The following is a 26,376-nucleotide window of genomic DNA, read 5'->3' on the forward strand; positions in this document are numbered from 1 at the left end:
TTGTCCGTGAAATACTTAAATTTTAATAAGTTCTTCAACTCGATAGCTTTTCCAATGTAGTCTGGTCACACTGCGGCATGCCGGTTCATCAACGAACGCCACATCAGTTCTAAATCAAATTAAGAAAAACTGGGCTAAAACCAGCTGAAAACTGGTGAAAAGCGAAATATTCGGAGAAGGAAAGCCCTAAGTTCCTCTCTACGCTTCGTAACCGTAATGTGCGTGGCGAAAACCCCGTGAAAACGAGTGGAAACCATGTTACGTACCGTGGCTTTGTGTGTGTCTGTGGTGCTCATAGCACTATACACGCCAACTTCTGGGGAATCCAGTCAGAGCTATCCCATCACCACGCTGATCAACGCGAAATGGACGCAGACGCCTCTATATCTGGAAATCGCCGAGTATCTGGCCGATGAGCAGGCGGGCCTCTTCTGGGATTACGTTTCGGGGGTGACCAAGTTGGACACGGTTCTCAATGAATATGGTTTGTGTATATAAGTCATGGAGAACCCGCATTAAAGAGCTGAAGTAATGGTTCGGAATGGCCATTTATATATTCCAATTCCCAAAGCCCTATAATGTGTTCTTTCCCCAAAGGGAAATTTATTTTTTTAATTACATTTTCGCTTTTCAGATACCGAGTCGCAACAGTACAATGCCGCCTTGGAGCTGGTCAAGAGCCATGTGAGTTCTCCCCAATTGCCTCTGCTCAGGCTGGTGGTATCCATGCACAGCTTGACGCCCCGAATCCAGACCCACTTCCAGTTGGCCGAGGAACTGAGGAGCAGTGGCTCTTGTCAGAGCTTCACTTTTGCACAGGTGGGTTCCGAACTGGCTTGCAGCTTCAACGAGCTGCAGAAGAAGCTGGAAGTGCCGCTCGCCAAGGAAAGCTTGGATGCTCCTGTTGTCACCTACAGCTTTGATCACATTTTCCCTGGCAGTGAGAACAATACCCGCACTGTGGTACTGTACGGCGATTTGGGAAGCTCTCAATTCCGCATCTATCACAAGCTATTGGAAAAGGAAGCCAATGCTGGTCGGATTCGTTACATCTTGCGTCATCAATTGGCCAAGAAGGACAAGCGACCGGTGCGACTTTCGGGTTATGGAGTTGAACTCCATCTGAAATCCACGGAATACAAGAGCCAGGATGATGCTCCCAAGCCCGAAGCTGGTTCCACTTCTGATGAGGATTTAGCTAATGAATCGGACGTCCAGGGTTTCGATTTTAAGGTGCTGAAGCAGAAGCATCCTACACTTAAGAGAGCGCTGGATCAACTGCGTCAGAGGCTTCTTCAGGGAAACGACGAGATCGCCCAATTGAAAGCATGGGAGTTCCAGGATTTGGGTCTCCAGGCGGCCGCTGCTATTGCAGAAATACAGGGAGATGAAACCCTGCAAATTCTTCAATATACTGCGCAGAATTTCCCCATGCTGGCCAGAACCCTGCTGGCCCACAAGGTTACGGATGGCTTAAGAGCAGAGGTAAAGCATAATACGGAAGCATTTGGTAGAAGCTTAAATGTAGCCCCTCCAGATGGTGCGCTTTTCATCAACGGACTGTTCTTCGATGCTGACACCATGGATCTCTATTCCCTGATTGAGACGCTGCGCTCGGAGATGCGTGTTCTCGAGAGCCTGCACAGTAATAATGTGAGGGGAAGCCTTGCCAGCTCCTTTCTCGCCTTGGATCTTACGGCCTCCAGCAAAAAAGAATTCGCCATCGACATCCGTGACACTGCAGTGCAGTGGGTAAACGATATTGAAAACGATGCGCAGTACAGAAGGTGGCCCTCGTCGGTGATGGATCTTTTGCGCCCAACCTTTCCTGGCATGTTGAGGAATATTCGAAAGAATGTGTTCAACTTGGTTCTGGTGGTAGATGCACTGCAGCCCAAAGCCAGAAGTGTAATTAAGCTGTCAGAATCGTTTGTCATCCATCAAGCTCCCATTCGCTTGGGTCTGGTTTTCGATGCGAGGGACGCCAACGAGGATAATCTTTCAGATTACGTAGCCATCACGTGCGCCTATAACTATGTTAGTCAGAAAAAGGATGCCCGAGCTGCTTTAAGTTTCCTTACCGACATTTACGCAGCAGTTGGTGAGACCAAAGTGGTCACGAAAAAAGACATAGTCAAGCAACTTACGAAGGAATTCACATCATTGAGCTTTGCCAAAGCGGAGGAGTTCCTGGACGAAGATTCCACGTACGACTATGGCAGGGAGCTCGCAGCAGAGTTCATCCAGCGGCTGGGATTCGGAGACAAGGGACAACCTCAGGCCTTGTTGAATGGTGTTCCAATGCCCAGCAACGTTGTGACCGCCGATAGCGACTTCGAGGAGGCTATTTTCACCGATATAATGACCCACACCAGCAATCTCCAAAAGGCTGTGTACAAAGGTGAACTGACAGACAGCGATGTAGCGATTGATTATCTGATGAATCAACCTCACGTGATGCCCAGATTGAATCAGCGAATTCTAAGCCAGGAGGACGTGAAATATCTTGATATTAACGGCGTGGCCTACAAAAATCTTGGCAATGTTGGAGTTTTAAATCGTCTTTCTAATCGGGATATGACCGCTACGCTAATGGATAATCTTAAATACTTTGGTGGCAAAAAGTCTACGGAGCTCATTGGCCGAGCATCCCTACAGTTCCTAACGATTTGGGTGTTTGCTGATTTGGAAACTGACCAGGGTCGAGATCTGCTCACCCACGCCCTGGACTATGTCCAAAGTGGAGAGAGTGTGCGAGTCGCTTTCATTCCGAACACTGAAAGCTCTTCCGCCTCAAGCCAGAGGAATCTTAATCGCTTGGTTTGGGCTGCCATGCAGAGCCTTTCACCAACTCAAGCCACGGAGCAGGTTCTCAAGTGGCTAAAGAAACCAAAGGAGAAAATTGAGATACCCACTCAGCTCGAGGATATCCTGGGATCTACAGAGCTGCACCTGAAGATGTTGAGAGTTTATTCCCAGCGAGTGTTGGGTCTAAATAAATCCCAGCGTTTGGTCATCGGTAATGGGCGGCTTTATGGACCCCTTTCCACGGATGAAAGCTTCGATAGCGCTGATTTCGCTTTGCTAGCCAGGTTCAGTTCTCTACAGTATAGCGATAAGGTGCGTCAGGTCCTAAAGGAATCTGCTCAAGATGTCAGTGAGGAATTTAACAGCGATACATTGCTCAAGTTGTATGCCAGCTTGCTTCCCAGGCAAACCAAAACGCGCTTTAAGCTACCAACGGACTTGAAAACCGATCACTCGGTTGTAAAACTACCGCCCAAACAGGAGAAACTTCCCCATTTTGATGTTGCCGCCGTTTTGGATCCCGCCTCCCGAGCAGCTCAAAAACTAACGCCAATACTTATCTTGCTACGTCAAGTACTGAACTGCCAATTGAACTTATACCTGATTCCCGTCCCCCAACACAGCGATATGCCAGTGAAGAACTTCTACAGATACGTTGTGGAACCAGAGGTCCAATTCGAAACGAATGGAGGCCGATCTGATGGTCCTTTGGCCAAATTCAGTGGATTGCCAGCCAATCCTTTGCTGACTCAGCAGCTGCAAGTTCCCGAGAACTGGTTGGTCGAGGCTGTGAGAGCAGTTTACGATCTGGACAACATTAAGTTGACCGATATTGGTGGACCTGTACACAGCGAATTCGATCTGGAGTATCTGCTGTTGGAGGGTCACTGCTTTGATGCTGCTAGCGGCGCTCCGCCCAGAGGACTTCAGTTGGTGCTGGGTACCCAGAGTCAACCTACCTTGGTAGATACTATTGTGATGGCGAACTTGGGTTATTTCCAACTAAAAGCCAATCCAGGAGCTTGGTCCCTACGCTTGCGTGAAGGCAAATCGGCGGATATTTATGCAATCAGCCACATTGAGGGAACAAATACGCATCATTCTGCTGGATCTTCTGAAGTTCAGGTTCTTATAACCTCCTTGCGATCCCATGTTGTCAAATTAAGGGTGTCTAAGAAGCCGGGCATGCAGAATGCGGAACTCCTGTCAGATGACAACGAACAGGCAGCGCAATCAGGCATGTGGAACAGCATCGCCAGCAGTTTTGGCGGCGGCAGTGCCAACCAACCAGCCCCTGATGAGGATACGGAAACAATCAACATTTTCTCTGTGGCATCGGGACACCTCTACGAACGTCTTCTAAGGATCATGATGGTTTCGCTGCTAAAGCACACAAAATCACCTGTGAAGTTCTGGTTCTTGAAGAACTATCTTTCGCCGCAATTTACGGATTTCCTTCCTCACATGGCCAGCGAGTACAACTTCCAGTACGAATTGGTCCAATACAAATGGCCCCGCTGGCTGCATCAGCAAACGGAAAAACAGAGGACAATTTGGGGCTATAAGATCCTTTTCCTGGACGTGCTCTTCCCGCTGAATGTGAGGAAAATCATTTTCGTGGATGCCGATGCCATCGTAAGAACGGATATAAAGGAGTTGTATGACATGGACCTCGGAGGAGCGCCCTATGCCTACACGCCATTCTGCGATTCCCGCAAAGAGATGGAGGGCTTCCGATTCTGGAAGCAGGGATACTGGCGAAGCCATCTGATGGGCAGGCGTTACCACATTTCCGCCTTGTACGTGGTGGACTTGAAGAGATTCCGCAAGATTGCTGCAGGAGACAGGCTAAGAGGTCAATACCAGGCACTTAGCCAGGATCCGAACAGCTTATCCAATTTGGATCAGGACTTGCCCAACAACATGATCCACCAGGTTGCCATCAAATCCCTGCCCGACGACTGGCTATGGTGCCAAACGTGGTGCAGCGACAGCAACTTCAAGACTGCTAAAGTGATTGATTTGTGCAACAACCCGCAGACCAAGGAGGCCAAACTCACGGCCGCCCAGAGGATTGTGCCCGAATGGAAGGACTACGATGCCGAGCTGAAGACCCTGATGTCTCGCATCGAGGATCATGAGAATTCGCATAGCAGGGACTCGGCAGTTGATGATTCGGTTGACGATTCGGTGGAGGTCACCACTGTGACGCCTTCTCATGAGCCCAAGCACGGCGAGCTGTGATGAACGCGTAGTTAAATCAACATGTTTAGTGAATTTAAATATCGATGGATAAACACTTGATTACTTAGCTAAGAGCCATCCCCGAAATAACGACTAAACACATTTGTACATTTTAATTAGAGCATAATGCGATTGATAACGTAAACCCAACTCAAAAAGAAAACAGCTCACTAAAGTCTGAATTGTGTTTTGTAACTCGATTTCAAACGATTTTCTTGTCTTGCATTCCAAGAGCTATGGCCACTAATTAAGTTAAGCTGAAATTAAATGTCATTAAACTAAATACGCGCCTTTAAGTTGAAAGTTTGTCAAATGTATTAAAAGTTGGAGTAAATAGTAATTAATTCAGTGTATTTTATTAATCAATTATTTGGATGGTCAGGCCACTTTACCCTCAAAAAGCTTTGGCGACTGCGTGTTTGCGTTAGGTGGCAACGCCAAATTCAAATAAAGTTTTCAAAAATCTCAGTATTTTATGTATTTTAATTTTTTATTTCATATTATTTTGAGTTATCTTGCTTTCGTATCTACATAAAGAATCTATTTAATAATTTTAATACAATGCTGCTTTACTTTATTGTTTAGCTCTTAATATGAAATAGTTCATTATTTTAGCAATTTATTAATAAATTTTCATTTGGTATTTTATAAGGCAGACAGTGCAGTCCAAAGACGTTGATCTTTTCCATATTTATTAGTAGGTTTGATCTGCTTCTCGGTTGGCGTTCATTTGTAAGTTAAAAGTAATTCCTCAGCATTTGCGATAATCGTTTCATTTCCATTAATTTAGTTTTAGCGTATCTAATATATAGTTAAAAATTTGATTCTTCACTTTAGTTTCCTTCTAGCGCTGAGTGTAGTATACAATAGTTAATTAAAGCTTTCTTTTTATTCAATTTGCTCAATATGTTATTATATATGTTTTGGTTCAGACTACGCAATTGTTTTCTATCCACTTTTGAACTAGCTCATAAGTGTTTAAGGGAAATATATAGTTAATATATTAATTAAGGTTCGCTTCTCGGTTAAATTATATAAAAAAATGCGGCTGCCAAAAGGATTCTCCTTGTCAGTTTGAAGTTGTGTATATTTTATGTGTATTGTATCTGTATCTGGTGTATCTTGCGCTCCTCTTACGTGCTAAGAATTGACGATACTACAAAATTAGACAGTTCGCTTTCGTATCTGTATCTGTAGTCTTTGTTATCATCAGTTTAAAATGGTATAGGCATATTTGAATGAATGCTTCCCAGTTTCTTGAGTTCGATTCGTTGTTGATGTCTATGTATGCATATAGGTATTGCTTTAATCCAGGTGTTTATACATATCCTCCAGCTGGGGCTTAAAATAGCTCTTAAGCTGCGGTCTCTTGGCCTTGAATGTGGGCGTCAGCAGGCCGTTTTGCACCGAGAAGGGATCCGGATGCAGATAGATATCTTTAACCTACAATGGAATATTAATTTCCGATATTATCCCGAAACCTATATGGTTGCTGGTCCAAAAGCTCACCTGTTCGAATGACTTGAGTCCGCTCTGCTTGCCCCAGTTGAGCATGTCGTTCATGATCAGTTCCTTGACATTCTTATTATTGCACAGGACGGAGAGTGTGCCGCGTACATTGTTCTCCGTGGCCCATTGCTTCAGTACATCGGTATCAGGTACAACAACAGCGATAATGCAGCTCTGAAAGAATTTGGTAAATGCATAATCATATAATCGATCTTCTTTTATCAATATAGAAGTATTCTCCCCAATTTCGATCTTACCTTTAAGCTCTCTCCATAGACATAAACTTGATTAACGTATTGACTGAGTGTGTAGATATTCTCGATCTTCTCGGGCACTATGTACTCGCCCTGGCTAAGCTTGAAGATGTGCTTGCGGCGATCGATGATACGTAGTGTTCCATTTGGCAGCCACATGCCCACGTCGCCCGTGTGATGCCAGCCCTCCGAATCGATGGCCTCCGCCGTCTTTTCGGGATCCTTATAGTAGCTATTCACACAAAAATACAATTAATTAAACAACAGTGGAATATTGATATTAGTTTACCTACCCATGGAACACATTCGATCCGCGCACACACACCTCGCCAGTATTTTGATTCGCAAAGTACTCCATCTCCGGCACATCCACCAGTTTCACAGCATTGCAGGACACGGGTGGTCCCACATGGTTGGGCACATGGTCTCCCTGAACGGTGAGGGTGATGGCCCCCGTGCACTCCGTTTGGCCATATCCCTCGAGAACCAGGCAGCCCAGAGCACAGCGCATGAAGGTCAGGACATTTCCGGCCAATGGGGCGGATCCCACGACCATCAATCGAAGATTTCCACCAAAGGCCTGATGCACCTTCTTGAAGACCAACTTGTCCCAGCAGCCGTTCCTCCGCAGGACACCTCTGGCGATCTCCTTCTCCTTCGCTCGCATGGCCATGTTGAAGAGACCCCTCTTCAGTCCAGACGCTGAGATATCATTCTGAATCTTGTCGTAGACGCGGTTCAAAAGGCGAGGCACTGCCGGCATTACGGTTGGTTTCAGCATCTTGAGGTCATTGGTTAGTTCCTTGATGTCTCCGGAATAGAAGCCCACACAGCCGCCCACATAGTACATTCCATTCTCACAGCACCGCTCGAACATGTGGGCCAGGGGCAGGAATGACACCATCACATCGCCCGCCCGGATGCGATGGTCGCCCATCTGCAGGATCACAGAACAGACGCCGGCCACCACGTTGCCGTGGGTGAGCATCACGCCCTTCGGATTGCCCGTCGTCCCGGACGTGTAGCACACCGTGCACAGATCCTCCGCCGTTGGCGGCACCTCCGGATGGTTGCCTTTGGCACCCAGTTTCTCCACATCGATGAATGAGAATATCTGTATGCCTCGGCTGCGTGCCCGCTCCAGGGTCGTCTGCCGGATGGGCTTGATAGCCACTATGATCTTCAGACTGCGCGGCGCCTTCTCCAACAGCATGGCCGCCTTGCCATCGTCCTCCACAATCACCACCTGCATATCCGTCTGGCGTATGATGAAGGCACAGGCATCGGGACCCAGGGTGTCGTACAGCGGCACCACCACCAAGGAGAAGGAGTAGCAGCCCTGCTCGTAGAGGATCCATTCCGGGCGGTTCTGCGAGTAGATCCCAATCAACTGCTTTGGCCTGGCTCCCAGTGCCAGCATGCCGGCTCCAAAGTTCTTGGCACGCAGCAGGGCCTCGTCGTAGTTGATCCACTATTTGGACAGGGATTAGAGTAAATTAAATATTAAAATATATATTAAAGAAGTTTCGTTATTTGAAGGTGGTATAGTTGGGACTATATCTTACCTGGTAGGGGGAGGTCAGGGTCTCGCGCCAGCCCAGACATGGTCCATTGTTGGAGGCGTAGGCGCCCTCGCGGAACGTCTGGTACAGGGTGCGGACATTCTCTGTGATGTAGGACACGAACTTGCCGTTCTTCGACTCCTTGTAGAACTTGGAGACGTGTATTTGTTCTGGACCCTGCAATACAAGTGAAGTGACCCCAAAAGAAACAGAGAAGTCGAGGACATGCAATGAGTGAGAGACGTTCAGATATTGAGGTAGAAAAGAATATATACAATCAAGAGTTCAGTGGGATACAGATAGTATTTTTGTTGGGTTAGGCAGATACAAATACATATGTTCAATGTAAGCGAATTGTTTGTCTTGAGCTAAAAAAAAATAAATAAATATTTCTTCGTCATTTGATTTGCATTAACGGAAATGGGAAGCCATATAAAAAATTTAGGTACAATGGGATATTGTCGTAAATTCAAGTTTTAATTGATCTCATACAATCGGAAATCTGTTTCTAGATCTAGAGCTTTTATAGTCCGTCAATCCATTAAGTGTGTTTATTTTCTGTTACTTTAGCCAATTGTTAGAATCAATAACCATTCGAGTTTATGTACGGCAGCCAAAAGGCTATGATTTATCATTTATTTTGTGGCCAAAGACATAAACCCATCACTCGGCGGGATTTCATTAGTCCGCCCGATAGTAAATCCCATCGAGCACTTCCTTTATGGTAAACAGCTGCGAAAGAAACAACAACAAGCGCAATGGTCGAAGGTGTTGATGTACGAGACCGAATATCAAAATACTCTGCGATGGGGGAATATTTTTGTGGGGGGTACTGGTCCGGGGATCCAAAGAGTTAGTTTGTTTATTTTTGCTGCCCGATTTTAATGAGCAAAATGCGAATGTATTTTCACAACTAATTGTTTTCCATAGATTAAAGTGCTTTGCAAATTGATTTTGTTTATGCATTTTATTAATGACGCAAGTCTAGTGGAATATTGTTAGTTTCTAGAGGATCTTAGTTTCATGGGGCATACCCTATGGTGGATATCTTGACGATGATCGTATATGATCTAGCCCAAGAAATGTGAGAGACGTTAAACAAAAATAAAAGAAGCAAAATAAAGTATATATTAGTGATTGCTTAGTTAATCCTGGTCAGGCAGTTTTGTCTTTTCATTCTATGGTTTCTTTTTTTAGGTCCTTATAAAGGGGTTTACCTTGAGCACATCGCTCTGATTGCTTAGCTCGATGGGCACTCGTATGCTGGTGATTTGGCCGCAACAGGACATGGTTTCTTTTGTTTTATCACTTTTATGGTTTACTCAATGTTTGCAGCTTTTTGGACACTTTCTTCACTTGTGGCTCTCTTTATTGATCGTTCAGATTGCATCTGACATTTTACACGCACATTTTCCAAGCGACTGTAAAACACAAACGCGAATTTAAGCACATTTTCCAATTCATTGACCAATTTGCATTCAATATCTGGCGTTTAATTGCCAAGTACGTAGCGTGTTTAAACGGTCCAATGTACATTTCAATTATAGATTTTCCCATAAGGCACATTTCATAACCGCATCGAGATCGTTTAAATGCTAATTATCGCGCGTAAAAATAGATTTGTAAGTGAAGGGGGGTGTGCGGAAAATGTTGTTCAAATATTAAGCAGATATTATTGTTTATTTTAAATCGATTGGTTGCTCCATTCTATGTAGTTTTTTAGTAACTAATAATAATTGTCTTTAAGCTAGTTTGTATTGTCCACTTAGCATCTGCTTAAATTCCTTTTAAACCCGCACATATTGTTTAAATTACACCAATTAGACTAAAAATTAAAAGCAGAACCAAAAGTCAAAAGCCATAGCATAATTATGACGCCTGGCTGTTCGTTTACATATTTTTGGCAAGTGCGGCCCAGTCATTTTGTTTATAATTTTTCAATATTGGCAGCTGCAGGGCGGCCCCAAAAAGGGGCTAGCAAAAAATCAAAAAAAAAAAAAAGAAGGCAAGAGAGCGGTGTAAAATGGCCAAGACAAAAAGAGCGAGTGGCCAACACATTATCGACAAGGCGTCGTCTGCGGATTTTGCTTGGCCTGCCCCAAATTAATTTATAAATAGTTCGTTTGTGGGTAAAAACGTTCCACTCTGTTGTTATCTATGGTAGCCGCAGTGTGTGTGGCGGCATAAAATAAAAGAAAAACCCAACTATGCTTTCACACACACACACAGTACAATGAACACTTTTTGCAATATTTAAATTTTCTAAAGACGATCGAGAACTGAGTCATGGGGAACGCGTTTCGGGCCTCATTGGGATGTTTTGAGCCAATTGGCAGAGAGCAAACATTTTCCTCAATGAGCAATTCATCTTTGAGTTATGGTAATTGTGGTGGTCATAAAATCGGACATAAACTATTGGCCCAACAAAGATCGAGAGCCAAAGAAAAGAAATGAAAATAAATGAATGAAACAGCCGGGACCAAGATGAATTTCAATTGAATCTGCAAGGTATCAATAGTTTGGCAGCATATTTTTTTAAAAAAATAAACGAAACCCAGGAAAAATATGCAGGAATTTCAAGGTCGTTTGTGAAAAGCTTTTTTTTTCCGTTTCCAGGTGGCTGGCATATTTTTATGTATTTTCTAGTACCAACTTCGAGTGTTCACAAAATCCGTTGTTCTAACTTATTCCTCATTAACCATTATATTTTAGAAAGTATCTTAAATAAGGAACCACAGGGAATCTTTCGATTGCATTGGTTGCAATGCAAAATAATATATTTAAAGATATATGTATAGGTGCGGTGGTTTTACTTCCTGACATTTTGATTGATTAAGATAGATTGCAGACGTGTTATATAGAGCCAAAGTTAAAATGTAAGGGAAAAAAAAATTAAAATTGTAAAATTTTAATTTATTTTTCAATTAGTAGCAATTTTTGTAAATCTCTTTGAATTTGTTGATACTAAAATCGACATAATTGTACAAATGCATTTACGTTCAAATGTGCACATGGCTCAAAAATTCTTGAAAAATTTAAAATATATCTCTTAAGTATAAACAGCTATAAAATGATATGGGCAATCTGTGTATTGTTAAGATCAACCGTTTACAACTTAAAAGCCCCACCAATTAGGCCAAAAACATCAATCAATCTAAATATGAATCAAAATCGTGTTAAAATTAGCTATATAACCAATCTGGGGGCTGAGTTTTTCTTAGATGTTTCAAGTATAGAAACTGCGTGAACTTGAACTTGAGTGGCTGAGTTCACGTGGCAGCACGACGGCACTTTGACACTTTGGCAAATCGATTTCCTTTGGAAAATCGTTTCATTTTTCTTCGTTAATTTCCGTCCACTTTTTTGAACATTTTTTTTGGGGGTTCTTGCGCTTTACGTAATGAGATTAAACGCTTGTATTTTTGTCAATTTGTTGCAAATTGTCGTGCGTTTTTTCGCTCTTTATTTCGTTTTGTTTAGTATACACGAGCTATTATTTATAAAAAATACGTTTGTTTCATAGATATACATATATCTGCGACATGTACATTGTGTTGTTGTTGCTTGTTATTTCGTTTTTTTTTTTTGTCGATTTTTTTGGGATTTTTCTAATTTGAAATATATTCTTGCGACTTGAGCCCGCCACGATCTGCGCGACACGATGTTAAATTTCGAACTGAGTGGCAGAAGTAAAATATTGGCCGTGGCTAAAAATGATTTTGGCCGGCCCGAGGAATCTGCTTTTCATTTGGGAGAGGAGAGATTGAGCAAAATCGAGCGAAAGATTTTGGGGTTTTGGGGGGCTAATTCCGGGGGGATCAAGTAGAATGCAGCGTTCGGCCAGAAATTTTATTCGTTATATGTTCTTGTTTTGATATTAAATGGTTTTTCTTTTTACTCTTTGCTAAATAGATTTGTTCCAATTTTTTGTTGGCTCGATCAAGTTGTCCACCTGTCTCAATTTGCCCTTTACCAAACGAACAGTGCGGTATTTATGTGAATATGTAGTAAGTAAGCCATAGGGGTGTTTTCTTAGGGTAGTGACAGCAATTTTCAACTCTTTAATAACCAAAATGATTTATGGTCTATACGAGAGGACCACGCCCACTTTTGCGACCGGTAAAAATAGAAAGCATTTGTTTACTTTTGGGCCCATCAAGGATTATACTATGCAAAGTTTTATAGGTAATTAAATTAAAAAGAAATATTCTATTTTATTTTAAACATTTTTGAACTAAACGAACGGGTAAAGAAATAATATTTCAAATATGTTTGCCACACCAATTAGACTTGTTGCAAATTGTTTTAAATTTATAACAAACTGCTTACATGCTGTCAATTAGTCAATATTCAATGAATGTTTAATTTATGCACCTTTCAGTCTAAATCCACTCAACATTAGCTCATAGCCACATATTTATCATTTCATTTGCACCTCAATTTGCGCACATTAGCAATTTTAGTGCTCATACACACTTATATTGGAAAACACTCTGTGAAAAGAGAAAGAGTGTGCCAAATGTTGGTGCATTCTAGTCTAGTCATAACAGACTAAACAAACACACTAAGTGAGTGAAATTCAGAAATGCATAATTATACAAAATACTTGTTTTACAACCGCACACGCAAATGTATCTGCTCACATGTAGACAGGTTGGCCCTGTCTTGTCAAAAGTCTGACATTTCCTTATTATTCTGTTGTCTTTCATTGTTTGTTTGTAGTTGGACGGGGACTTTCGATGGAATTTAACATGGAATAAAAAAAATTCAATATTTCTTTAATTTTTTCTATAATTTTGAAACTATTTCAAAGCATATTGCTGTAATACGCCTAACATGCTGTTTGAAAATTCATATCTTTCAGCTGCTTTTAAACATATTTATTCGCAGTATATTAGTTTGCAACAGTATGAGAAAAATGTTCACTTTACACTTAATATTTAAATGAAAATGCTCTATGATTTTGAAATATGTCACCCCTAATAAAAAAAAGTTAGAAATACCTTCGTTTTAATAATGAAAGAAGACGAAATTCCTACAATTTCATTCAACTCTTACGTATTTAAAACGCTAGCAACAAAAATTGGTTCAGTTAGCATTCGATAAATCGATTGTTTAATCAACGATTATCGCGTTTCACTGTACCTTCAGCCTTCAACCCACGAAAAATGGGACTGCGATTTTGGCAATGTCAAATATTGCGCGAAATATGCTATTGTGTCAATAATTGTTTATTTACATGACATCAACACAAAAGGAAAGGTCTGTTACAACAATTCGCGCGGGGGAAAATGTCGGCGAGTTCAGTTGAAGGAAATTCCTCTGACAATCGTGTGTGGGGAGCAATCGGCGCGGAAAATATCTGCATAGATCGAAATTGAGAGAACCAGGCGACTAATTAGGGGAAAATGCCAATTGAGCCATGACAAGATTTATTATTGTCGTGCCGCTGTCATTCGATAATTTATCAGCGAGAATGTTGCAGTCTTGGCAAGAGAAATTCATACATTAGAGCAGCTATTTTTAATGATTTTCGCACCACTGTGGCACAGACGTCACGGCTAAAAGTCGAAGAACAAAGGCGAAATGAAAATCGAAATGGTGAAAATGTGTGAAAATCATGTGACGACAACAACGAAGCAGAGTCCGTTTTTGGGAAACCGACTCGTGATCGTGGACATGTGCACATCAAAGCAGCCAAGCTCTTTTTGGCCCACATGCCTCGGGGGATTCTCCTGTTCTACCTCAAAAACAATCGAACTATAGAAAACTCAAGACAAACAATTCGCAATTGAACATTGAATGATGTAATTGATGAGATCAAAGTCGATCAATTGCGGAATCAGCATACCTCCAGCAATGGCGATTGGTTCTCCAGAGGCACTAACGGTCGTTCCGGAACGGGCCTCGTTGCAAAGTAGTATGCAACACTAGCTGCCAGGCTTCCTAGGGTTAATGTTCCCAAAGTGCCTCCCAGGTAGTACAGATACCCATCGATCTCGTCCCCTGTTGAGGTGATCAAAATAAAGTGGATTAATAGATTGTTCTTAATATAACCATATCTTGGGAATTCAATTTTTTTGAAATTTTCTTTGATTGAAATCTTTATAATTGGTAATAGAATTAATACTAAGAAAATAAATTTATTAGGAGTTTGCAAAATATTTTAATTAATATTTCACATATTGTTATAAATTCGCATATTGTCCATTTAGTTATATTTAAAAAATACTTACTAATACTAATTAATATTTAATTATTATAAGTTAAATATTTAAACGCTTTAAATTGTTTGATAGTAGTAAAATTAAAGTTCAAATATATTTAAAGCTCCAAATACTTACAGAAATATGAAAAATTGCTGACAATCAAATGATTGACGTAGGCCATAACCGATTTCTCTGGCGTCATTGTTTCTAATTTTCCTTACTATATTATTGTTTTTTTTTTTTGTAGTAGTAGTTAATAGTTGTTTTTGTTTTCAACCTGAGTGAATGTTACGTGTTTAGCTTAATGATTGCCTACAGAAGATAGCCTGCGAAAAAATCAATAGAAGAGCACACATCAGTGAAATATTTTTAAAAATTGATTTTATAATAATGGGTTGTTTGGGAAACACTGCACTGAAAACGAGGCCTAATGAGGCATTGAGTATTCTCAATCCCCATGCCCTGCAAATGCAATCAAGCTGAACCAGAGGCCAAAACCGCAGCATATAAATGCCATTCATTTTCCGCCTAATTAGAGGGTTATCCATATGCACACATCTACCTATGTATCATTTTATAGATCGGTAATTGCCTCTGGGCCCCTGACAAGTCAAGTGACAGCAATTAAAATGCGTTCAATTTGGGATGATTATTTTAATTGGACTTACAGCGGTTTTATACATTAGGGGTAGATTTTGCTTACCAGATATGAGAACCAAAAAAACATTTTTGAAAGTCCTCTGATCAATGTCTAATTCTTAAACTTTTGCTCCTAACAAATTATGAAGTATACATATAACCCGCAATTTTTTATAGACAAAGCTGCACTTGCCCATCAGTTGTGCGATTATGGCTTTATCTGCTGTGTTCGGCATTTGTATTATCAGTTCTAAAAAAAATATGAGTAAAAAATGCAACTGAAATACAAGCAACAAACTTTAAGAGACCAGATTCGGCAATTAAGGCTCTGCAATGCTCTGCAGATTTTTGAACTTTTTTCTAAATGCTTTTTTCTGTTATAAAGCTTTGGGTCTATTTCATTTAAATTTATTTATTTATACCCTCTACAATTGAATCAATCAATTGAAATAGTTGAATTACATTCCATTAGTTGGAAAGAAAGTAGGGTTTAAAAAGTTTTGTAAACAAGAAATAATCACAGGCGTGCACTTTCTATTATTTATCTGATAAATACATTTATTTCTAATTTTACTTGACCTTAAGCATAAGCACCTGCCATAAACTGCATTCTACAATAACTGGTTTCTCAGGATTGAATTATTTATTTCAGTATTTCCCATCTATAAAGGCTAAAATATTGATACACATTACAAGTTAGAATGGAATTCCCAACAATATTAGCTGTAGTGCCTTAAACAGGTTTTTGAATGGCTTGTGCCAATAAAAAAAAGTGTTTTGTCGAGGAGAAAATTCCCAGTCTACTTGTAATGTGTAGTGAATAAAATTATCATAATAAATGGTAATTCAATGACAAACTGACACGATAAACTTTAGTTTCCTAAACATTTTCCCGGAAGAAACACATACACTTTCTTATGCTTTTCTTACGACTTATTAAATAGATTAGTCAAACATGCTAGCATGTTTTAATGTATTTCTGATTGGAATATAGGAACCAAATATAACTTCATATAGTTATACTCATATATTCTTAATTTGTTTTTCGATTTATAAGTAAAATAAATATTGTTATATTATATTGTATAAGAAAATTGCGTTTAATTAAACAAATAACTCTTTATTTTTACCTTTAGAGTCAAAAATTCAACTTATTTCAAAGTGTGTAAACAGTTTCTTGACATACTGTATATAGCATCCTCATATATCCTGTAAAAATTGGGTTTCTACACATATAATGTATTTTATGAATATGACAAACAATAATAGAAATCAGATCTGAAGAATTTCAAAATGCTTATATCTGAATTCTCTAAAGAAAGTTAAGCGCATACATAGCTCGAATTTCCACTTCGAGGCTTAAAAAAAAAGGAGGAACCCTTGTGTTTAATATTTAATCCTCTTTAGTTGGTCACTTCTGGGATTTGAAGACTGCACTTGTGGCACGGAGGCAAACGCCACATGGCCACCGAGTAGGCCGACCCACTTCACCCACATAAACAGGCGGCTGGTGGAGCGCATCCCAAGCTCTTCGTCTGCTGATAAGAATGCTTGGGGCAGCAGAAACGGCAAGAACAGGGAGAACCTTTATCAGTCCGCTGCTGAAACTTTGCACCCAGACATCTGGTCGAGGCCCCCTTACTAAGCAGATTATTCGTCTGTGGACAATGCAGACGGACGATCCAAAAACAAGTACGAAATATATATGTATTTATTTGGAGTAGCTATACACTATATCAAAGTATAATTAAGCATTATTTTTTAGAGGCCTAAAAAACGTTTCTGTATGGCTTTATACTTGCTCCCTAGAAAAAAAACATTGCTTTATGACTTAATGATGGAATTGATTTCTTACCATCGATTGATTATTTTATTTAATTGTTTCTTTAAAGGTACATAGATTGTAGATTGCATACCTCTCATATTGTTAACATATCGATGCACATCAATTATTTTGCATTTTTTGTACTTTGTTACCGGTCTTATATGTTGATGCTAAGTCCCTAATAAGTCTGCTTTAATGCAAGTAATTTAATTTCTTTACATAAGATATCTTTTAATTAGATACTGTATATTTTCTTCTGATACTACGAAATCTCCAGACATTAATTTGCCCATAAAAGAACGGAATATTATGCAATATAAAAACTGTGTTTAGGCTATTGATTTTATAGACTGGTTTCTTGATAGCCGGGTCAAATCAGGTTTGGCCAAACGTGAGGAGGAACAAAAAGAGGGCATGAAAGGAAAATGCGAAGAGCGAGAAACAAAATGGAGCCTACTGAGGTCAAGGCGGGCACATGCGACTTTCGTCCATTGATTTTCGCCCATTTGTCCAAAATTTCTTACCTAGGATTCTGGACTACTTGAAGATGAAACACATTTGTCGGGCTTATTTATAAATTTGGGCACGGGCCGACTATTTATATACCTAAATTAGCCTGGGAAAATCAATGAAAATTTTACGTTTCGGCACTCGCTGATTCCGCCTATCGTATTTTTTACCGGGTCGCTTTGGGGGGGGCGTTTATGTAGGCGCGGGGCGAAAACAGAGAGGAAAAGCCCTAGAACCGAGCATGGAATACCGAAAAAGCGAAGGCCGGAAAAATTACTGCTAAACGGTCCGACGTTCGCAACAGAACTGAGTACTGCCAACCGAGAATCTCGGAAATAAAGTCAGTTTGCGTTTGAGTCCGTGTTCTGAGCATGCGTGCAACTGCTCCAACAACAGCGAGCACAACAACAACACTCGCAATCGCATGAATGAAGCCACACGGAGAATCGAACACCGCTAACTACAGAGAGCCAGTGCATACACTGAGCAAATTAGGTGCAAGTATTTTCGTAAAATAATAATTTAAATGTAATGCTTTAATTGAAGCCAAAGCTTAAGCTTGTTTATTATTATGATTTAATATTGATATTGCCTTTTAAATCATTTTATTGGATTTAAATACGTATTTCGTCCAAATGCAAAAAATTTAACAATGTTAATTAATGTCATCTTATTATAAACCAAACCTAAGCTCCAACTATTTCTGTAAGTGTGCCAGGGCTCCAAGGAGAGAGCGGCATTTGCGAGAGAGCGCTAACTCAGCTCCAGTCATAACAAACAACGAAACAAAGTGGCAAAGGCAAACAAACTGCACGTGCTACACCAAACCGCTGGAGGGATGGGGAGCGGAGTGGAAGTGACAGAAAGCGGAGAGCAGAATGCAGAGAGAAAGCCGGTTGCAGAGAGAAAGCCATTGTGTCTGCCCGCTTTAGTGGCGTTCAGTTTTAAGGAGTGGGGGAGAGGTCGGGCAAAGGATAACAGCCGCAGACAAACGGCTGTCATTTTATGGCCAGGTGAAGCGGGGGTTGTCGTGACGCACTTGCTCCTTTCGGTCCTGCAATGCGACACGGTTGCGAGGGGTGATTATGCACTTTAGGTTCTTTAGCAAAAAAAACAACAAAATAAATGTATGTGTTTCAGTGTAAATATTCGTGCGTTATTTTTATTTGTATTCTTCATCACCCCGTTTGTAAGTTGATAAGTTGATATAAACAGTAAATAAGTTAGTAAAAATATTTATAATTTTTCGCACTTCGGTATTATTATTTAGGTACTTTTAATCAAAATATCGCGTATACGCAAGAAATACAACTTTCTTCTGTTAACAAATACATATTTCGAAAGAACACATGTCGTTTGTTACAATAGGCTTTTTCAACACTTCTTAAAATCGTTTATCTAGGTTTTTGTATCCTGTAGAGCTTAAATACACCTTCTTGCACTTGAGCACCTTAACATCATAAGTGCTATAGCTGCCCTCCCACTTTGCGATGTGATACTGCCATACTTGTGACAGCTGTCTGTTAAGTTTAAAAGTATATTGACCAAGAATCTATAATTACTTGTAAAAGGTCGAACAGAATTGTTTAAGAGTCTCTGAAATATGAAAAAAGTACACACAAAAGTGTGGGTAAACTTTAAGGAATCAAATCAAAGGGAATTTGAGGTTTTGCAACACCAAGATACTTGTTTGTGGGTCTTGCTTATTCAGGTCTTGTGGCGTTTTTATGACTTCTCGTGCGGGGCATAAAACAAAAGGGTTCTTATGTGGGGATAATCCAACTAAACTGAGTCAACATACCTCAGTACATGAGTACATACATATATTTTACAAAATGTATCTTGCACAACCACTTTACATTCATTTTAAATAAGTTTATGTTGCATACTTTAGGGCAAACACGTTTAGTGCGTATCTCAACCCGTCAGATACTTTTCAGGTCGGCTGATGCCCCAGTTTCTTTTTTGGGGTAGTTCGGTCAGTGCCATTCCCTTTTATCAGTTAATAAACCGCAGTTGCGGTTTCCATGCTCAAAAACAAGAAAAGCTTTTCGCATTTTTTAAAAGAAGAGCATTCAAATGCTTATTAATCGTTTGGCACTCGAACAATGGGCAGCGGCGAGGTGAAAATATCTTTGGAGGATTCCCCCAGCTCCGGGGAGAGTTTTGCCAGTACAACCAGTGGTCCATGTTGCGGTTCTGGCAGGGATTTGGATATTAAGGTGGATGAAAGGGACAACGAGGACGATCAGTTCCAATCGAGAGCCACCAGTGAATTGCAAAAATCCAAGAAAACTAACAAGAAATGTTCCAGCGATCTTTCGACGGAGAATAGCTATGCTGCCAACAAAAATGTAGCTGAAGGTAAGAACATAGTGCAAATCAATATTCGAAAGTTATAATACTTTAAGTTTAAATATTTAATCTACTTTTTGTAGGTCTAATGGATATAGCTTTGCTTTCGGCGAATGCGAATCAGTTGCGATTCCTGATCACCTATAACGACAAGGCTTCCACGTACATATACAGCATGATTATGGTGATACTTTCCCTGGTGCTGCAGCTTTTAGTTGGTATAATGCTGATCTTTAAAGTATGTGAGTAGAGCTTCAATTAGTATATTCACTAAAAGAAAATTCTCGCAGCGACGTCTCAAGCGATTTAGGAACCGAAGTTACGAAAGAACCAACGATCTGCTGGTAATGGGAGTTTTCATGATCACAGTGATCAACATTATGCTGGCCGCATTTACCACAACGGATCATTAGTGAATTAACCATACTATACCATACTATACTATACTATATGTTTTATATATATTTTATATGTGTATATATTTTAATTGTATTTTATACAATATGCATAACAGAATCAACTATGTGGTAAATGCTACGTTAACATGGTGAGAACCGATAACGGATGGCCGTCAAAATTGTTCCAGCGGTTCCCACGCATAAATGCACTTGACGTATCTGACGTACGATATCTCAGCTTGTGTGGGGGATATGATGGGGGAAGGAGGAGTATCGGGAGAGTCTTTAGGCCGCATAATCCTTCTTGATGCACTTGGCAATGGTGCTCAGCTGCATGTTGGTGGTGCCCTCGTAGATGGCTCCGATCTTGACGTCACGGTAGTACTTCTCCTGCGGGAAATCGCGGGTGAAGCCAACGCCTCCCATCCAGTCGACGCACTTGATCGCCGCCCTCTGGGCCACCTCGGAGGCGTAGTACTTGGCCATGGCCGCCTCCTTCTGGAAGGGCACTCCCTGCTCCTGCAGACGTGCGGCATTGTAGGTCATCAGGCGGGCGGCCTCGATCTCCGTGGCCACGGTGGCGATCTGGTGCTGCATCGACTGGAAGTTGTAGATGGCATCTCCGAACTGCTTGCGCTCCAGCAGGTACGGAATGGTGGCGTCGAAGGTTCCCTGGGCCAGGCCCACCATCTGGGCAGCAATACCGATGCGACCCTCGTTCAGGAAGCCGGCGGCATACTTGTAGCCATGGCCGAAGGTTCCCAGGATGTTCTCCTCGGGCACACGCACGTTGTCGAAGGTGAGCTGGCAGGTTCCAGAGGCGCGGATGCCCAATTTGTCCTCCGGCTTGTTCACGATCAGACCGGGGGTCTCACGGTCCACAATGAAGGTGGTAATGCCACGGTAGCCCTGCAAAAAGCAAGATAACGATAAGGTTTTAGATTGAAAGAATTACGTAATCAGATTTCTTGTTCAGTAAAATATAATTAAAGAAAATTAATATTAGGCAGTTCAATAATTAGGTTATGCATTTGATTTCTTCCAACGTTATATTTAAAAAAAGAAACTCATTTGCATATTTAAATATTTAACGATCTGCAATCAAGTGAACTTTGATCTAAGAGCGATTAGATGGCAATCAGTTGGAATAACATAAAGATTAGCAACGGAAAATATTTTGAAATCGTTTAGCGGCATGCGAAAAAGTGAAAACGAAGCTAAGGGGTATAATCGGAAAAATCTAATAAAAATATGATTTATTTTTAAATTTAAATGGTCTTAAAACACTTTAATTTGTTATGAATCTTTACTTACATCCTCTGGCTTGGCATTGGCGAAGATCAGGAAGACTCCGGCCACATCAGAGTTGGAGATCCACATCTTGGAGCCGTTGATTACGTAGTGGGAGCCGTCCTTCTTGGCGACGGTCTTCAGGGAGAAGGCATCGGATCCTGCACCGGGTTCGGTCAGGGCGAAGCTACCGGCGTACTCCTGGGCAAGCTTAGGCAGATACTTGGCCTTCTGCTCGGCGTTGCCGAACTTGATCATCAGCGAGTTGACCAGTGTGTTGTGAATGTCCACAAAGGCGGCGACGGCAGGATCGATTTTGGACAGCTCCTCCACCACGATGATGTTGGTCATGAAGTTGCAGCCACTGCCTCCCAGCTCGGTGTCGATCTCAATGCCCATCAGGCCGTTCTCGAAAACCGCCTTCACTACGGAGGGATCGAATTTGTGCTCAAAGTCCATTTTCTTCACCAAGGGCTGGATCTGCTCCTGAGCCAGTTTGGCAACTGAAAGTTTAAAGGAAAGAACCCATGGTTTATGAAACATGTGAAATAACTCATATGCGAATTTGTCAAATATGCTGGCATACATTATTTTCAAACTTGAGAGTGAGATTGAATCTTTAGATACATTTTAAATAGGTTTTTTATTTTTTAAATATTTTATAACAAATAAGCATTCCTAGAGACTTCATTTCTAGACCTTAAGTTAAAGTCATATCTGTATATCCATATGTGTAGATTTAGAATCTAACGATCGGTGGAAGAGCTTAATGTTAAAGTTTTTGTAAAGCTTCTAGAAGCTTTTAACTGCACGTTTTCGAAAAAAGGTAAAAACGAAAGCTTTTTGCTTTTTATTCTTTTTGACTTCTTTTTCTTCTAAGGGGCGCGATGTTTGCTGTTGATCTCTTGTTTGTGTTGGTATTTTTATACACGCGTTTGTCTCTCAGATAAAAAAACATTCTTCGTGTGTGCGTTTTTTATCACCAGATTCTACGATCGCGTGGGGCTCTCGCAGCTGTCTTCTTTCGGCAGTTCTATTATTCTCTCAGCGTATTTATTATTGATCTTTTTTAAGCATTTTTTCTTTTTTCTTTTCTTTTGCCTTTGTGTTTCTGTTTTTCTGCTTGGAAATCCAATTGGTACACACCCACAGAAGCTCCCACACCTCCGCCGCCCCTTCTTCAATCCAATCACTTTCCTGGCGTTTTGCACACATTCGGAAATACTTTCTTTCGCTCACTTTTCATGGGAATTGCTTAAATAATTAACTAACTTTATATATTCATTTAGTTTTCCAACATATGGACAGGGGTCACTCGGAAAATTTCTAACAGATGTGACGTGTCCCAATGGGCTCGATGGTAAATTTTACATGTCCTTTTTGGAGTTTGGCTTATAGTGCAAATAGAAAATTCAATTAAATCAGGTCAATATAGTCTTATATTGATATTTGACTCTGTAGCTCTTTAAGTTTTTTTGGGCAACTGTACTTGGTTTTTGAAGCTAATAAACGTTTAAGAAATGTTTGTTTGCTATTCTTTTGTGTACTTTAAGTTTACTTATACATATTAAAACAGATAATTTAATGTAATAATTTAATTTAACATGTGTTAACTGTACCAAAGCCTATGATATATCTAGGTAGTTTGAAAAATATAAAAACCAGTTTGAGTTCATGCACTTAGCCACTTTGCATTCAGCTCAGATTACGCAACAGTCAGGCCATATAGACACATACTTTCCCACTTAGAATTATTTGTATATAACACACATACATACTATATGGGAAGCCATATAGATTGAGACCAATTGAGCAATTGATAAGCGGAACGAGGATTATTAATTAATATGGCGAAAAAACAAGGTGTTAGGTGATAAAAAGGAAATGTAACCTTCCCAACTAGGAATTAGATGGCTTGCAGGGGGAGAACAACAACAAGTCGTTCTTCTCCCCCCACTCAGGTAATTCAACTCTCTAGGGAAGGGCGCCCGGCCAAGTGCCACGCCCCGGATTGCCCGGCGTGGTCACTAGAACAGTGACCACAGGTGGACAGGGAGCATGGCACAGCCGCATTTATTGCTCTATCACTGGTGTAACGCTATTCGGTTGACGTGTAAAACCAGAACCGTACAGCTGACTGACCTGTGAAAACACGTGGTTAAAGGATATCCTTAAAGGACACTATATAGTTAATGAGGAAAATTCCGCCCACGCAATAACAGTAGTACTCTGGGGGGGAAATGAGAGGATCTCGATGAGAAAGGCTTGATTTGAGGCTCGAACTCGCGCTTTGGTAAATTCTTCTTTCTTTATGTGTCGGCAGCTCAACGAGGAACACCACGGCCAACCGTCAAATATCAACGACGAAACTCGATGTTCAGCGGTGGCGGCTATTTTTAGAACACGCGTGTGTGTGTGTGTGAGCGGGGTGGGCGTGTGCGTGTGTGCCGGGCCCACCCCTTTTTCCTTTAGCCCACCTGGCTAAGTGTTCTCACTGGTAAACTATTGTTATTATCAATTAAATATTTTTTATTTAAAGAATTAAGCCGCTGAGAGGAAAAATTTTCCATCGGGAAAAAGCTTGTGATAAGGTTAGACCTTGAACTTGCCAAGTTGGCAGCTTTAGCTTTTCGGCCATTAATTATGCACTTTATAAGAATAAATATATTCGTTTAGTTAAAGTGAACACTTTTAAACACATTTGACACAACACGATTGTTGAATTATTTTATTATTTGTAGGTTTCTAAATTTAATAATATTTATTTAAAATGCATGTAAGCGTATACACAAAAATATATGTTTTTGTATGTACATACATATATTTAGCCAAGGGAAAGTTTCCAGCTTTAAGAAATCGCATGATTTTGAAGAGCTAACCTAAGAAAATTGTCACCCAAGGACCTCATTGGGCTGAATCATTAATTTTGTGTAACTTTTATTACACTATTATTAAATACCGAAATAGTTTTATTCAAAATGATTATAGATATGTAGAAAAAATATTTTTCACAAAAGGAAATAAATTATAAAGTGATAAAACACATTCAAGGACCTCAATAACTTTTAACATATTAGTTTTACACTACAAAAAATTGTTACGAATCATCATTACAAATTATATAATAATTACCAGAAAATAAAAGTTAATACGGTATTAGTATAAGATATGGCATGTTTCTAACTATTTGAAGGAAGACTTGATCAAATCGCAAAATGTACATCTTGTAATATTCAAACATACATTCAAATATATACGTCATAAAGAAAATGAACAAACCTACCCACTGATACTTAGTGACATTTTACTTCTACTATCAAAATAAAAATGTGCTTATCTGGCAAGCGGTCTCCTCCGCGTTTCCCTCAACTAAATAAACTTTATCAGCAAAAAAAAAAAAAGAACATAACTCGAAAAATACGAATACACACATAGTAGTGCAGCAAGACTTCAGTTGGTTAGCACAATGGAAAAATTAATAAATAACAAGAGCATCATTAAAATGCGATGCTTGGTGTTACGTAACAACAAGCAAGTCCCACTAAACACCATAAAAATATCTATAAATTCGACATGGAGAAAAAAACACGCCTATCAATTGGGGGCTACAACTGGATGTACAGTACCATTAACACTATGATCTATTTGGATCCAAAGGGGATACTCACCAGTCTCCTTCATCATTTTCTCATCGTCGGTGAGGAAGGTGAGGGGTGGGGGGAGACCTGTTGCCGAGGACATGGCAGCATTTTGCTGACGTGCAGCGTTAGCCAGCTAAAAAGTTAGTTAATAAGGAAAAAAGAATTAGTTGCAGGCATTTATGTGGGTGTCGGTTGAGGGGGCGTGGCCAACTCACCATGCGCACGGGCAGTTTCTTCAGGCTGTTCATCATCTTGAATGAAGTGGAAGAATTGATTTAATCAAGAGGCCAAACTGGACTTTTTTGAATTTCGGTTCTGATCCCCAGAGACACCACAACGTTAAAAGTTGGCTGCTCACACGCGACTGAATTTCCATTCTCCACATATGCGGGGATCGTGGACCATAGGAAACCTGTTGCTGTTGGCGAAGCGGCATGTTAGTTAACAGCAGGCTGTATTTCGTCGAGCTTTTCGGTAACATTCTGTTAGTGCGGATGATCAACAGATGTTACTGAGCTTTCTTTAACGCTGCTAAAATATGGTTCTTAGTTAATAAATTCAATCAATTGATTCTACTATAATTATTTGTCTATATTTTTAATATTCTACTTTATTAATGGCCTTTCTTTAGGTCTTTGCATTTGTTTACATTCTTGAGTTTTTTATTTTTTACAATAGTATTAAGAACAATTGATAAAAATAATAACTTAGCATTTTTTAAAATCTGATTTTTCAGGCGATTGCAACAAGCTTTTTACCATCAAATGGGAATTGGTAGCTTATTTCTGTTATTAGTCTGTTAACATCTGGAAAATATATTTTACGTGTATATTATATTAAACGAATTTAGAAATGTGATCTCACTTAATAAATAAATGCTGATCATACTGTTTGACAATAATGCATATTGTTTTAATTCCGTAACAAACTGAAATTTGACATCAAAATAAATTTATAAAATTAAGCAATTTAACATATTTTTATTTTTCACGACTTCAATGATTTGGGAATAAATTTAAACTGTTTTTAATAAGAAAATATTCAAATGCAACAGTGAAAACACGCCAACGATTTTAGCAAAGACACACTCCCCTGAAGTGTTGCAAAGCACATGCTTTGAATTTGACAGTTC

General features: G+C 40.2%; 4 protein-coding genes across 7 annotated transcripts; 2 read left to right on the forward strand and 2 right to left on the reverse strand.

The window, feature by feature from the left end:
- Positions 1 to 33: 33 nt before the first annotated feature.
- LOC6738614 (UDP-glucose:glycoprotein glucosyltransferase) lies at positions 34 to 5,523 on the forward strand. Its single transcript, XM_016171711.2, has 2 exons — positions 34 to 484; positions 635 to 5,523. The coding sequence occupies exons 1-2, from the start codon at positions 256 to 258 to the stop codon at positions 5,050 to 5,052; spliced, it is 4,647 nt and encodes a 1,548-aa protein (XP_016032456.2). The 5' UTR covers positions 34 to 255; the 3' UTR covers positions 5,053 to 5,523.
- On the reverse strand, positions 5,522 to 17,883 carry LOC6738615 (long-chain-fatty-acid--CoA ligase 5). Of its 4 annotated transcripts, none has more exons than XM_039294194.2 (8): positions 17,657 to 17,883; positions 14,722 to 14,912; positions 14,229 to 14,383; positions 8,381 to 8,554; positions 7,109 to 8,286; positions 6,819 to 7,047; positions 6,562 to 6,735; positions 5,522 to 6,495 (listed from the first exon to the last, which is right to left on the reverse strand). In XM_039294194.2, the coding sequence occupies exons 2-8, from the start codon at positions 14,786 to 14,788 to the stop codon at positions 6,358 to 6,360; spliced, it is 2,115 nt and encodes a 704-aa protein (XP_039150128.1). In that variant the 5' UTR covers positions 14,789 to 14,912; positions 17,657 to 17,883; the 3' UTR covers positions 5,522 to 6,357. The 4 variants fall into 4 exon arrangements, with proteins under 4 accessions (XP_039150128.1, XP_016032457.1, XP_016032458.1 ...); XM_016169277.3 differs by having other exon boundaries at positions 17,575 to 17,883; XM_016169278.3 differs by lacking the exons at positions 14,229 to 14,383; positions 14,722 to 14,912; positions 17,657 to 17,883 and adding exons at positions 9,412 to 9,447; positions 9,595 to 9,798; positions 11,926 to 12,061.
- Positions 17,884 to 19,413: 1,530 nt separating this feature from the next.
- Positions 19,414 to 20,346, forward strand: LOC6738616 (ninjurin-B). The gene is made up of 3 exons (XM_016171712.3): positions 19,414 to 19,924; positions 19,999 to 20,153; positions 20,206 to 20,346. Exons 1-3 carry the CDS (start codon positions 19,669 to 19,671, stop codon positions 20,326 to 20,328), a joined length of 534 nt encoding a protein of 177 aa, XP_016032460.1. The 5' UTR covers positions 19,414 to 19,668; the 3' UTR covers positions 20,329 to 20,346.
- A 16-nt stretch (positions 20,347 to 20,362) lies between these two features.
- Positions 20,363 to 25,631, reverse strand: LOC6738617 (short/branched chain specific acyl-CoA dehydrogenase, mitochondrial). The gene is made up of 4 exons (XM_039293324.2): positions 25,460 to 25,631; positions 25,272 to 25,377; positions 21,628 to 22,106; positions 20,363 to 21,222 (listed from the first exon to the last, which is right to left on the reverse strand). The coding sequence occupies exons 1-4, from the start codon at positions 25,493 to 25,495 to the stop codon at positions 20,599 to 20,601; spliced, it is 1,245 nt and encodes a 414-aa protein (XP_039149258.1). The 5' UTR covers positions 25,496 to 25,631; the 3' UTR covers positions 20,363 to 20,598.
- Positions 25,632 to 26,376: the final 745 nt, after the last annotated feature.

Source organism: Drosophila simulans, chromosome 3L (genome assembly GCF_016746395.2).
Source record: "Drosophila simulans strain w501 chromosome 3L, Prin_Dsim_3.1, whole genome shotgun sequence".
Classification (NCBI taxonomy): domain Eukaryota; kingdom Metazoa; phylum Arthropoda; class Insecta; order Diptera; family Drosophilidae; genus Drosophila; species Drosophila simulans.

Coding starts and splice junctions, on each gene's coding strand:
- LOC6738616 (XM_016171712.3), top strand. CDS start 19,669: ATGGGCAGCGGCGAGGTGAAAATATCTTTGGAGGATTCCCCCAGCTCC. Junction 19,925..19,998: donor CAACAAAAATGTAGCTGAAG/GTAAGAACATAG, acceptor TACTTTTTGTAG/GTCTAATGGATATAGCTTTG. Junction 20,154..20,205: donor GTATAATGCTGATCTTTAAA/GTATGTGAGTAG, acceptor AAATTCTCGCAG/CGACGTCTCAAGCGATTTAG.
- LOC6738615 (XM_039294194.2), bottom strand. CDS start 14,788: ATGACGCCAGAGAAATCGGTTATGGCCTACGTCAATCATTTGATTGTC. Junction 8,287..8,380: donor CCCTGACCTCCCCCTACCAG/GTAAGATATAGT, acceptor CTGTCCAAATAG/TGGATCAACTACGACGAGGC. Junction 7,048..7,108: donor GGATCGAATGTGTTCCATGG/GTAGGTAAACTA, acceptor TTGTGTGAATAG/CTACTATAAGGATCCCGAAA.
- LOC6738617 (XM_039293324.2), bottom strand. CDS start 25,495: ATGATGAACAGCCTGAAGAAACTGCCCGTGCGCATG. Junction 22,107..25,271: donor GAAAATGATGAAGGAGACTG/GTGAGTATCCCC, acceptor TTAAACTTTCAG/TTGCCAAACTGGCTCAGGAG. Junction 21,223..21,627: donor CCAATGCCAAGCCAGAGGAT/GTAAGTAAAGAT, acceptor TGCTTTTTGCAG/GGCTACCGTGGCATTACCAC.
- LOC6738614 (XM_016171711.2), top strand. CDS start 256: ATGTTACGTACCGTGGCTTTGTGTGTGTCTGTGGTGCTCATAGCACTA. Junction 485..634: donor CACGGTTCTCAATGAATATG/GTTTGTGTATAT, acceptor TTCGCTTTTCAG/ATACCGAGTCGCAACAGTAC.